The 12,833-nt window shown below is 53.7% G+C and overlaps 1 protein-coding gene across 2 annotated transcripts in view; it reads left to right on the forward strand.

The window, feature by feature from the left end:
- The first annotated feature begins 496 nt into the window (after nt 1-496).
- The window catches only part of ASB2 (ankyrin repeat and SOCS box containing 2), a 41,396-nt gene continuing 29,059 nt past the window's right edge, over nt 497-12,833 (forward strand). The window contains exons 1-2 of one of the 2 annotated variants that reach the window (XM_037831995.1): nt 497-732; nt 12,284-12,562. In XM_037831995.1, coding sequence (XP_037687923.1) covers nt 12,357-12,562 — 206 coding nt within the window. In that variant the 5' untranslated portion in view covers nt 497-732; nt 12,284-12,356. The remainder of the gene's footprint in view (nt 733-12,283; nt 12,563-12,833) is intronic. The other variant, XM_037831994.1, reaches the window with a different exon arrangement.

Genomic DNA, 12,833 nt, shown 5'->3' on the forward strand with positions numbered 1-12,833 from the left:
TCTCCATTTATGCCTTACCCCCTCCCTCTCTTCTTTCCACTCTCTTCTTTCCTTTCCTTTCCTTTCCTTCCTTCCTTCATTCCTTCCTTCCTTCCTTCTTTTCCTTCCTTTCTTCTTTCCTTCCTTCCTTCCCTCCTTTCCCCCCTCCCTCCTTTTCTTTCCATTTTCCCTCCTCTTTCTTCATTCTCTTCCCTTTTTCCTCTCTCCCACACTTTCTTCTCCCTTGCTCTTCTCATTCTCTCCTGATTCTCTCTCCATTCTCTTCCTCTGCCTCTTACCCTCTGTGCCTCTCTCCTCTGCCTGGCCGTCCTCTCTCTCTCCCCCCTGGGTAGTTCCAGAAACATACCCATATATGGCCTCCATGTCAAGGATCACAAATGATGACGTCACGTGAGGGTCACCGCAGCTCAGCTCCGAGATGCTCCCTGAAGCGAGAGTCTGATGCCCGCGAGGGACTGAAGGCAGGACTGCAGCTTCCTCAGTGCAATCTTCACGCAGGAAATCTGAGATTCATAACATCTTATAGTTTGGCTTGTCATCACTGGTCATGCGGTGGGCCCAAAATAAACTCCCTGCTTCAAAGGAGAGCACTTCAGAGCTGCCGGGCAGTGCAGCCAGAAACTCAGGGCCGGGACAGAGAGAAAACTCGGGGGGCATGCTCTGAATTAAGACACCTTCAAGAAAATCCTTTTTATTACCCCTGAATTGTACCCTTGTTTCTGAACCTAACAGGTAATGCATGCTTTCAACTTTCTTATGCAGGTCTTGCAAAAGGTGGTGTGGCTGGCTGGGACTTAGCGTACAGCGCTTATGTGAAACCTCTTATAGTCGGGCTATGTTCTTGCTTGTCCCTCTCTCTCCCTTTCTCTTGGGCTACAAAGCATGCTGGTGCCTTTCATTGTGGATTTGGGGGACAGAGAATCAGCAATTTGCATGTACTTGTCCATTCTTGGGGAGGACTCTTGCGCAGAATATCTCTCTGCTGTGCACTTCTAAAAATGGAAATGCAAAAAGAATTGTCAATAGTGCTATTGTTGGTGCCGTAAGCCTCGGGCGATAGCTATGCCAGGCCAATGACTTTCAGAAAAGCTTTCAGGCTAGGTGGGCCTGATAGGTAGATATCTTCATGCATGGGGGGGTGGGGGGCAATTTAATGTGGCGATTATGATGCACCTGTGTGCACAGTACTGTGGGGCTCTACCTGCTATGGGCTTGGGGCTTGAGAGGGGAGGTGGAATCTGCAAGCAAAAATCTCTGACACAATGCAAAGAACAGAACATGTTATGTGAGATTTAAGAAAGCACTGTGGGAATGCAGAGAAGGGAGAACACATCCTGTGTGTCTCTGTGTGTGTGTGCATGTGTGTCTGTGTGTGTGTATGTGGAAGGGGGCACAAGGACAAGTTCCAGGAGATGGCATTCAAGCTGGCTCCAAAAGGATAGGTGGGCTGTCATCAGGCTGAGGAGCAGGGACAGGTCTCTGCTGGGGAGGGGCAGCTCCAGCAAAGGGGGTGGGTCTGGGGTGGGTCTGGGGAGATGGTGGCAAGTACAGTGTGGCCTCAGAGAAGGGTCACAAGGGTGAGAAGTCGGGGCTGAAGCTGGACAGGGAATCTGCAGGGAGATGAGGCTTGAACAGTTTCTGAAAGTGTTTGAGCAGGGGAGGGCCAGGCCTGGATTTGACTTTGGGCAGCTCCTGGGGATGCCAGTGAAGACGGACAGAGACAGGGAGCAGGAAGGGTGGCAGACTCTTGGGGAAGTGGAGGAAAACCCTGTACAGTGCCCTCCCCTCCGAAGGAGAAGCACCTTGCAGGACTCGGGCTTGCAGGAACTCAAAGCGGCCCAGGCAGAGCCAGCTGGGACCAGCACATCAGCCCCCATTCAGGCCTCTGCCATCAGAGGCCCGGAGCAGAAGCACAACGAGGCCACCAGTGGCAGATGCTCGAGTCCCTTCCAGAGCAGTTGGATGGGTCCCGACAGCTGGTGGCCTGTTTACAGCCTAGTTCCTCCTGCCCTGGCAGGGCCCCACCTGGTGCCCCTCCCGTTTGCATCATCGGTTCCTGCACAAACAGGCCAAGCCTCTTCCTCCTCCCTGGATGGGGGCCCCATAATTAATCTCTCCAAAGTGCCCTTACAGTTAATAACTATACTCAGTAACTGCAAGCATTTATTGAGCACTTACTAGGGGTCAGATACCGGGCAAGCGCTTCTGGTGATTTCTCTCACTGACTTCTCCAGGGCACCATGAGTTGGAGGTGATGGTTTCTCCCACTTTCCAGACGGAAACACTGAGGCTCTGAGGAGCTAAAGGTCTTTCCTAAGCCACACTGCTAGGAAGCATTGGCCTCTGGGCCTCCTGGGGCCTCCCAGGGGACCAGGGCATGGTAAACAGGACCATCCAGGCACCCGGGAGAAGTGTCTCTGGCACAGCCGAGACATCATGAGGTGCCCGTATATTGTGGATAGGCTAGATCCAAGACAGTCGTCCCAAAGGAGGCACAAAAATATCTCTGAGCCTACCCCAGTGTCCTTCCCTTTCCGAGCCGCTGACAGTCATGCTGCCCGGAGGAGGCAGCTGATCCAGGACGGGTTGGTCTCCTTGTCTTTCTCTCCTTAGCACCTATCTTTTGGAATAATTAATGCCCAGGAGTATAAACGAAGGTTTAAGAGTTTTGTGGTTGAGCCAAATGTTTGTGGGAAATGCTGGGGATATTAATGTTAACTGATTCCTCACCTGCCTGAAATTTTTAAAGAAAGGGAGAAAGGAGAGAGGAAAGACATGGAAGAGAGAGACAAGAAAAGATTTAATTAAGGGAGAGAGAGAGGGGAAAAAAAACGCAGAGAGGGAAAGGGCAAAAGAAAGGAGCAAGATCCTCGCTGATTTTGCTGTGATCTGACTTAGAGGATTGCCAGCCAGCACTGAGGCCAGGCCTGGGCAAGGAGGGGGCTCAGGGAAGGCCCCCCTACATTGCCTGAGCCTTCCCACTCTGTGACCTGGATCCTGAGCTTCCAGAAGCCCCTGTGTGTGTCCACCACCCAGGGACCCAGGTGAGGGTCTGTCTCTTCCAGCACCCATGAGACAGAACGAGGCAGCAGCCGTTGGAGGCTTGCCCACCCTCACCCCCACCGAGGCTGTTGCCCCTTTGGGCAGAGCCTGGCATTCACAGAGCCCCGGGCAGAAACCGGGGCAGGGGCCTGGGATCCTGGGTCCAGACCTGTGCCTGGCCGAGCCATGGCTGCAGAGGGAGGGGCAGTGAGATGGGCAGGGTGGGCCGTGCGAGGGGGGCAGCCTGGAGGGGGCCAGCCCAGAGCCCGGGAGAAGGGCAGCCCCTCTTGAGGCTGGGTGGCTGAGCTGGAGGGCACCCTGGAGACTCAGTAGTTTGGGGGGAGTCAAAGAAATAAAACGGAAACCTGGCATTCGATGCTTCTCTTAGCTGGCATGCGTGGGCACCACCTTGGATTGTGGGCCTGGGGGTCTACAGAACTGACATCCCTCCTTGCAGCAGACTATTTTCCAAAGAGAACAGGAAAAGAGATTTTTTTTCTTGTTCCTCCTTCTTCCCTCTCTTCTAATTGCCCTTTTTCTCTCCCCCTTTATTGGGGTGGCTTCCTCGATGTTCGCTGATAAATAAACTACCAAGACTTGTCACCCGAGTCCCTGGGAGAAGGATTTACCCCAGATCCATTGCAGATGGTGCCTGGGTCTCCTCCTGCAGCCGATGGGCTCAGAGGTCCCAGGGAGCATGGGGTAGTAGGTCAGGTTCAAGTCCCTGATGTCACCTCTCACCTGGGTGACCTTGAGCCAGTCATGCCCCCTCCCAGGCCTCTGCCCGCTCCAGCAACCCTGGCCCAGTCTCTGCACCCCGAGCCCTGGCACCCGAGAGAAGCCAGGAAGGTTGAACTGGCATCAAAGGGTTTGGGATTACAGAGCTAAGAGGCACTCTTTGGAATCTTCAGAACCTGGACAAAAGGCTCAAACTCCCGGCAGCTGTGAGGCCCCCGGGGCACAGAGGCCTGGTCACAATGCCCATTGCCAAAGGCCACCCTGAGGCTTCAGCCCGGTCCCTCCTGGGGGGCCCAGGGCAAGGTGGCCAGGATGCCACCCCTCCTCCCAAGGCCAGCTTGGCCCTTAGCAGAGACCTCCTCGGGGATGAGGTTCAGGGATACGGAGTAACTGGCCGCTGTCCTAAATAATCACAATGGCAGAGCGTCTGGTGAAGACAGGGTGGGCAGGCCCTCTCCACTGCATGCTGTCCGGGCCTCGGTTCCCCAACTGCCCAGCGAGAAGACTAATCCTCCCATGGATTTTGACCTTACTGAGAAGGTCAAAAGATGCAGGGTGCGAGAGCAGCTAGGAAACAGTCCAGGGGCCCACAAGAAAACCTGTTACTGTTTACGTTTTGACAGGCTCTGGGTAAAGGGTAGGTGGGGCGGGAAGGGGCGGGAACACTGATGCCTTCGAGGCGGAGACCCTCCGGCTGCAAGTGGCTCCCGAAACTGGACAGGGAGAGGGCGCCACAGGAGGGGGGCCAGGGGCCCTGGAGGGCAAGAAGCAGCAGGGGTTAATCCCCCAGTTTTTTAGGACAGCCTCAGGCTAAGGCTTATGTGACTTTTGGGAAATCCAGAAACTTTTGGTATATATATTCAAAAAGACTATGTGTGTGTGTGTGAAGCGTGCATGTACATGTGTGTATATACCACCAACTCTTTCTATCCATACTCATGTATAGTCTTCCATTCAGCTCAGACCTTTACTCAGAGCTTCAAGCACAGCCGGAGGTTAGAGGGCAGAGAACCAGGCGCGGAGTCAGGAGCGGCACCCAGAGTTCCTCCCGTATCACTTTGTCCTCCCACGTGCCTCAGTTTTCTCTTCTGTGAAATGGGAACAGCGGTCCCCTGACTACCGGTCTGTGACTGCCGGGGAAGGTGGCAGAGTTATGACCGTCCGGCCCTTGTTCTGTAGGCAGACGTGGTCCGGGGGTGGCAGAGGGCTCTAAACTGGTACTTCGCTTCCAAGAGACACACTCTGCTTAAAAGGCCCAAGCTAACCCCAGACTGAGATACTTACTGCTGCCCGGAGCTGCTCACACTGCATCCACTACTGTCATTCACTGGCGATGGCCTCGTACAGAAACGCGGGCTTTGGGTCCTTCAAGAGCCCCCAGGCAGCAGAAGGGAGGAGGGGGCGGGCAGGGCGTCAGGGAGAATCGGGGGGAGATCCCATATGCAGGCTGGCCTCTGGGAAGGGCAGGAGATCCCCCTGCTTCCCAAGCGCTGACCCCATTACCTGCCCTTGGGAAGCCTGCGTTGGGGGCTCGCGGGACCCTCAATGAGGCCTCTGCGGGCCCCCACAGGCTGCCCAGGACAGCCCGGGGAGCTGAGTCACAGCCTCACCTTTTCACCACGTAATCGAAGCCCGGGGCTCCTTGGCTCATTTTTGCTTTCGCCCTTGCTCTTTTATAATGGGGGAGCACGTGGGAGGATCCAAATCTCTCAGACTGAGCCTCCTTAAAAACTGCAAAATAGGGAGGCGTTCCCAGCAAACATTCTCCCCGCAGGCACGGGGTCCTGGCTCCGTGCCCCCTTTCTGGGGCAAGACACAGAGAATCCCAGCATCTTGGGGACAGTAGAATGGCATCAGCAAATCTTTATGAGCCAAGTGCTGTTCTCCATAGTTTATACATGGTGCCTCATTTAATCTGGTGATACCCCTGTGGACCCAGTGCTGTCATTACTCCCATTTTACAGAGGGGCAGAGTGAGGCGCTGGAAATGGGAGGAAACTGCCCCCTCTCACAGCCAACCCAGGGCTGCCCATCGCTGCGCCGAAACCTCTGGGCCAGCTGGGCTTCCAAGGGTTTGAAGCATTATCTGACCCTTATAATTTACTCTCCTGCTCATCTGCATTTTAAAAATTCCTACTGTGTAGCTGGCCTGGGGTTACAACACGAAGGTGGCACCTTTCCCCTCTCCCAGAAGTTTCCAGACTCTATAGAGAAACAGGCCCATGGCAGGCAGCCTGTGAGGGGCACCCGCCCAGGACCCACAGCCATCAGGGAGGCTTCCTGGGGTGGAGATGTGTGAACTGCGTCTCTAAGGATGAATTTCTAGGCCTAGACGCACTGCAGAGGGAGGGCAGGCTGACGAGGCAGTGTTAATGGCCCCATCTACAAACCAGAGTGGCTGCTGCAGGCTCACACTCCCGACCTGAGGCTCCTGGCTGAGCGCGATATTGGCTGGGGGAGGATGGCTGTCAGTCTCCTGCCATCTTGCCTCCCTCCCTCTCAGCCCTACCCCTCCCTGCTCTAGAAGAGCGACAGCATATCCTTCCAGAGTGGGGCCACAGACACATCAGGCGCTTCCCTGAGTGTTTTACCTGTGTTAACTCAATTAACTGTACTCACAGCCATTGTTACTCTCCCCTAGAGCCAAGGTTTTGAGCAAAGAGGGCCAAAGGGGAGCCCCTGGAGGTCCCAGGATGGCCCCAGCCTCCCCAGCTCTAGGCTGGCCTTGCATGGGTCAGCCCCTAAATACTGCTCGCCCTGCAGGCTCCTGGCTCCCAGGGACTTCTGCTTTCCCTGGGAAAGGGCTGTTTTTCTCCCTGATCAGCCTCCCAGGGGCCCGTGGGGCTGCTGGCCTCCCTCCAGAACTCAGGCGAGCAGGCAGCCCAGCCCTAGGCAGAGGCCTCAGAAATCAAGCCGGACAGCATGAAGATGAGGGGAAACTGAGGCCCAGAGAGAGGCAGGGCCTTGCCCAGGGCCACACCACCCCTAACAAGATAGCTACACTTGTGCTCAGTTTACAGATGGAGAAACTGGGATTCCGAGAGGTCACACAGCTAATAATTGGCAGAGCCGTGACTTGAGCCCAGTCAAGCTGCCTTCAAAGGTTGCTTCATAACTGCCCCCTGGTGCTGGGGCAGAGCAGCCCGCCCCACCCCTAGGGCAGCAGCGCTGGCCTCACACTCTCACAGCCACCCCACAGCTGAGCCTCTGCAGCTTGAGCCTTTTGGAGCCTTCCACCAACCCTGTAATAATAGGACTTTCTAGAATCTCCCTGTTGCACATGAGGAAACTAAAGATTGAGTTCTAAAGAACCTCAAAGGTTGAGGATCTCAACTGAGGTTGAGACACCTGGTCCCCACAGTGGGGTGGGGGATTTGCCCACTCACAGGCGGAGACCCTCTCAGCGTGCCTTGGAGGTCAGCTCTCCCCTCTCCTCCTCTATGTGACCCCTCCTCTCGATGGGCTGAGAGCCTAGGGCGGTGCCTGCAAAGTGCCGGGCTGGGCAGGTGGCTGCAGCTGGACGAGAAGGGGCCCTGCCACCCTGCCTGCTCAGACCCCAGTTCCTTGGATCAGTGTTCCAGGAATTCCCAGAAGGAGTGTTGAATTTGAGGTGGGAAGATGGGGGTTCCAAACCCCAATGGTGACTTCCCAGCTGTCTATACTCGTGCAAGTCCTTCCTGCCCTGAACCTTAATTTCCTCATCTGCAAAATGGGAGCGAGAGCAGAGTGGCATCAGGTTCCTTTTGGAAGGAACTGGGGTGCGGATGAATTAATAAGTTCATTCAATGAAAATGACTCTTACCTTCCAAGGCTGTTGTGAGGGTGAACACATGAAATAACTGACAAGTGTAAAAGTCTCTGCGACGACCCCTAAGCCCTGGGGAGTGTGGGTAAGAGAGAGGGAGAGCTCAGCAAGGACCTGGTGAGCCTGCAAAGAGCTGCAGGAGATCCGCTGCCTTTGCTTCTGGTCCAGGGCCTGTCACTGCCTTGAAGCAAGGGGCTGGGGAGGGGTCCCCATTGAGCAATTGCTTTGCCCCTCACAAGTTGCCTAAACATACCCCATCACAGTTATTCTCCTGCAACCGGATAAAGTAGGTTGTCTTTGATGAAGGAATTGAGGTGCAGAAAGAGGAAGAGGTTGACTTGCCCGAGGTCATGTAGCTAGGAAGTTACAGAATTGAAACTAGAACTAGGATTCCTGACATCCGGACCTGAGATACTTGCACTCCCACCTCACTTCCTGGCCCGGTGTGAACACCCTAAGCTCCCTACAGATGATGGACCTTTTGAGGCGGCCATATAGATCCCCAAGAACAGGGAATTTGGGGTTCAATAGCGTAGAGCTAAACCAAATGTCTCACTGAGTTGTAGGAGCTTTAGAAACAGAGGAACCCGTGGAAACTTTCTGGCTCCAGCGCCTTCTTTTACAACAGGAAAACTGAGGCCCAGAAAGGGACAGGGGCTTGGCCAAGGCCACACAGCTCTTTAGCAGCTGCATGGGAACTCTAACTCAGGTCCCTGACTCTTAGCTCAGTGCTCCTTTCCTTGGCCCTGGCCCCCAGTGGCCACCCTCAGATGGGGGAACCATGGTGCTGGCGCAGACCCTGGGCACCAAGTCATCTGGTAAGCTTAGTCCCCTGCACTACCCACCTTTGGGGCCCGGTGGGTGGGCAAAGCATCAGCAGCGAAGCCCCTCCCCACCCCGCTGACGGCAGGCCCAGCCCAACCCAGACCTGCGGGACCTCAGCCTTGTGGAAGCAGGAAAGGGGACGTGAAGCCAGAGCTGGGCTGGCTGGGGCGGGGGGGTCCCACCTGGCTGCATGGGCGCCCCCTGCCCAGGACAGGAAAACCAGTGGGCGTACTCTAGTCCACCCCTGCCTTTTAACAGATGGGAAACTCAAGATCCACGAAAGGAAGAGAAAAACTCCTGCCGGGTTGGGACATGAACCCCAGTCTCCAGGTTCCCAGTCTTTTCACAATAAACAAAACTGAAGCTGTTGTGACAGAAAAACATCACAGCCCACACATCAGACGCAAAACGATTCTGAGGTCAGGTTGCCCCTTCCCCTTTCCCTCGCATGGAACACAGAGCAGTCACCTGACACTGAGCTATGGCCACACACTGAAATCATCAGGGAAGCCTTGACATTGCCATGCTTGGAGCCTTTGGGGTCACTGGTCTGGGGTGGGACTAGGGTCTTGGTACTTTTTCAAGATTCTTAGCCAGGCCTGAGGAGCAGCAGTTAGGATGCTTTGGGCCACATTTAACAGAAAGCACGACTAACACTGGCTTATCCCATAAGGATCTTCACACTTTACTTAAGCAGGCTGGAGGTAGGTGGACTTGGCATTGGTTCAGCAGCTCAGCAAGATAATAAAGGGCCCATGAGACCTGTTAAACTCATTACATCAATGCTGTCTCCCTCATGGGCACAAGGTGGCTGCCACTGCTCCAAGCATTGAATTCTCTAAGCACAAAAAGGGGGTGTTGGGCAATGAATCTTTTTCACTAGCCTCTCTTGTATTAAGGAGGGAAGTCCTTTCTAGAGGCACCCCAGCAGCATTCCCCTTGTATCTATCTCTTTGGACAAAACTAGGCAACATGCCCACCCCTAGTCTAGTTACTGGCCAAAGGGGTTGGATTGTTCCTCTGGCTTGGAACAATTGTGATTCACCCTTGGGACCGTCACGCTGTTGCCTGAACAAAGCCAGGCTCTGCTGTCAGGGATGATGGGGGAAACGACTGTTGGCCAGGCAGTCAGCGGGGTCTGTCACACCCCAAGATGATGGAGATGTTCAGACACCTATGCAGTGAACCTTAAATGGGCATTCGCCTTGCAGAAGGCACTGACCTTAGAAAGAGGATCCAGGGTCAAGTTCACACGCGAATGACCAACCATAGCTCAGAGAGAGAAGTTCCAGGAGCAGGATGCTTCCTGAAAGAGTCAGGGGAGGCTTTCTAGAACAGGGGATACTTGCTCTGGACTTTGATTGATGAGAAGAAGGGAGGTGTGTCAGGCACAAGCCCAGGCAAGGGCATTAGTGTGGGAACTGTGGGTGTGGTGGGAGAAAGCGTGTCCCCACGTTGGCCGGAAGGACGAGTGCAGGGAGTTCTAGGGCTGGTTTTTGACAGGCTGAGGCTTTATTCTGGTAGGTGATGGGGGGCCTTGGAATGGTTTAGGTGGAGCAGGGACAGGATGTGGTCTGCCGTGTTTACTGTGGGGGTGTCAGAGCACAGGGGTTAAACAAAAGATTCCCTACCAAGGGCTGGGCGGTGGGCCCAGCGTCAGTCCCTGGACCCTCCCCTCCCCCGCCACGTGCCCTGCCCTCTGCCCTCCCCCACCTCCACGGGTGTCCCACCGCCTCGCCCTATGCTTTGGGGCTCCTCAATCTCCAGAGTGGTGGTCCCCAATCGTCTAGTAGGAAACCTGGGCCCCTCTCCCAAAGACTCTGAGATCAGACTCTAATTGATCTGAGATGGAGCCAAGCATTGATACTTTTGAAAACTGATTTTATCTACTTTGTGTTTTAAGTAGATACAGTGTCACAGTCAACATACTCAAAAGAAATGTACAAGTCATAAGTGTGCAGCTCCAGGAATCCTCACGAAGGGAACCGCACCCTCCAACCACTTAGATCAAGACACACAACCCTGCTGGCCCCCCAGAAGCCCCCCTCGTGCCCCTTCCCCATTGGCAATTCCCCACACATTGCCACTGTTCCGACTGCTGTCACCGTTGATTGGTTCTGCCTGTTCTTGAACCTCACATGAATCGTGGACATATGTCCCTTCTCCTCTGGCTTCTCTGGCTCAGTACTGTGTGTGAGATTTGCCCTGTGTGTGCAGGGATGGTTCCTTTGCTTTCATTTGTGTGCACTAGCCATCACACGAATACACCACAAGGTTTTAATCTGTTCAGTTACTGATGGACACTGGGTGGTTTCCATTTGGGGTTATTGACGAATATTCCTGCACTTGCCTTTTGGTGAAAAGATGTACACATTTTCTCTTGGGAACATGGCTAAGAGTGGAGGTTCTGGGCCATAGAATGTATGAATGTTCAGCTTCTGCAAATACCACCAATTTTCCAAAGCGGTCTTACCTATTTCACACTCCCACCAGCACTGGTGAGAATTCAGGCCGCTCTACACCCTCCTCAAGACTTGGCATTTTTCATCTTTTTCATTTGAGCCATTCTCCTGGTATCCAGTGGTATTGCATTGGGGTTTTAATTTGAATTTCCCCCACACTAAGGAAGTGAAGCATCTTTGCATTTGTTTGTTGACCATTTGGCTGTCCTCCTGGTGAAGTGCTTGGTCTAATTTTTTGGGTTTCAGTTAGTTAACTAGGGCCCAAGAATGCTGCATTAACAAAGCACCCCAAATAAGATCCAGGCCAGCCTCACCCAGGGGACTCGGCCTCAGGTTGCTGGCCCTGCTGGGCTGGGCTCCTCTGGGTAGGTTGAGCTCGGGCTGCCCCGATGGTTCACCCAGGGCCCAGGGCGGGCAGGGGGTGCTCTTCTCCTAGCAGTGGCAGAGGAAGGAGAGCAAGCCCCATCGCCCAAGCACATGACAAGTCCCTGCTGGCATCATGTCCAACAGCCATTGGCCAGAGCAAGTCCCACGACCAAGCCCACCACCATTTGGGAGTGGACATTCTGCCTCCAGCATGAAGGAGAAGGGAGTGAAGATCTGCTGAACAAACCAAATTATAGCACTGGCTATAAATTTTTTTTTAACGACCTCATATGATTCAAGTGTGCAGCCAGAGCTGAGAACCACTGACCTACAGTCACACTGCTCGTCAGTCAGTACAAATGAAAGTAAGGCTTAGTTGACTTGACTTCATTTTCTAAAACCAGTTGACTAGACCAAAGTCCATTTCTCCTTGAGACATTTTTTTTTTTTCAGAAGAGAGTCCCTGAAATTAACATGACAAATTATTGTAAGTGTTAATTTTAACTAGATCATGGGGTCTGAAGTAGTAGGTCTGTGTCAGATTCATCTGTAGTATTCACAGCCCCAGTACAGTGCAGAGGGATGGAGAAATGCCGGGACAGGATGGTGTTGGATGACCGGAAGGAAAGAATGTCAGCATCGCTGTGGAGCTCCCAAGGGGGTAGGGGTTATTGTCTGTTGGGATCATTGTTGGGATCTACCTGACACAGAGTAGGTGCTCAATAGATCATGGAATGGCAAAGTGAGCGGGTGAAGGGGTGGATGGTTGGATAAAAGAATGGATGGATAAATGAATGGGTGGGTGGATGATTGGATGATTGATGGATGGATGTTGGATAGATGGATAGATGGGAAGATGGAAGGATGGAGATGGATGTGTGGGTGGATAGACGGATGGGTGGTTGGGGGGATCATATAGCCACATGAGTGGATAAAAGAATGAATGAGTGATTGCCAGAAGAAAGCACACACAACCTTCCCTGTGGGTGAACACCACTATCTTGCAAAACTGTTAGTGACCAGGATGGTTTTGGTCTCCTCGCAGGGTTTTCTGATTTGCTACTTCCTCCTTCCCATGAAGTGTCTCTTCCGGAGGCCAGGTTGAGAGGTGGGAGAGGATGGCCACGGAGATCAGTGCCCGGGGCAGACAGCGTGCCATTGGGCATGAGGAGTACAGCCTGTATAGCAGCCTGAGCGAGGATGAGCTGGTCCAGATGGCCATAGAGCAGAGCCTGGCTGACAAGACACGGGGCCCAGCCACCGTTGAGGCCACTGCATCTACTCGTGCCAACCGGCAGCCCGCCCATTCCTGTCCAGGTACCAGGTGAGCAAGGCGAGGAGGTGAGGGGAGCAGGGCCTTAGGTCTTTGTCATCTTGGGCCATCCAAACATGCTGATCCCAAACATGGTTCATCCAAAACCAATGCATCTCTTGGATGCTATTTAACATCTTAGCAATTTACATTTATTATCTAAATTTGTTGAGTTCTGACTGTGCCAAGCACTCTGTTAGGAGCTGTACATCCTTTGCCTCATTTAATCTTTTTAAGGACCCACTAGATTGGTGCTTTGTTATAGTCCCGTTTTGCAGATGAG

Source organism: Choloepus didactylus, chromosome 4, assembly GCF_015220235.1.
Source record: "Choloepus didactylus isolate mChoDid1 chromosome 4, mChoDid1.pri, whole genome shotgun sequence".
Taxonomy (NCBI): Eukaryota; Metazoa; Chordata; class Mammalia; order Pilosa; family Megalonychidae; genus Choloepus; species Choloepus didactylus.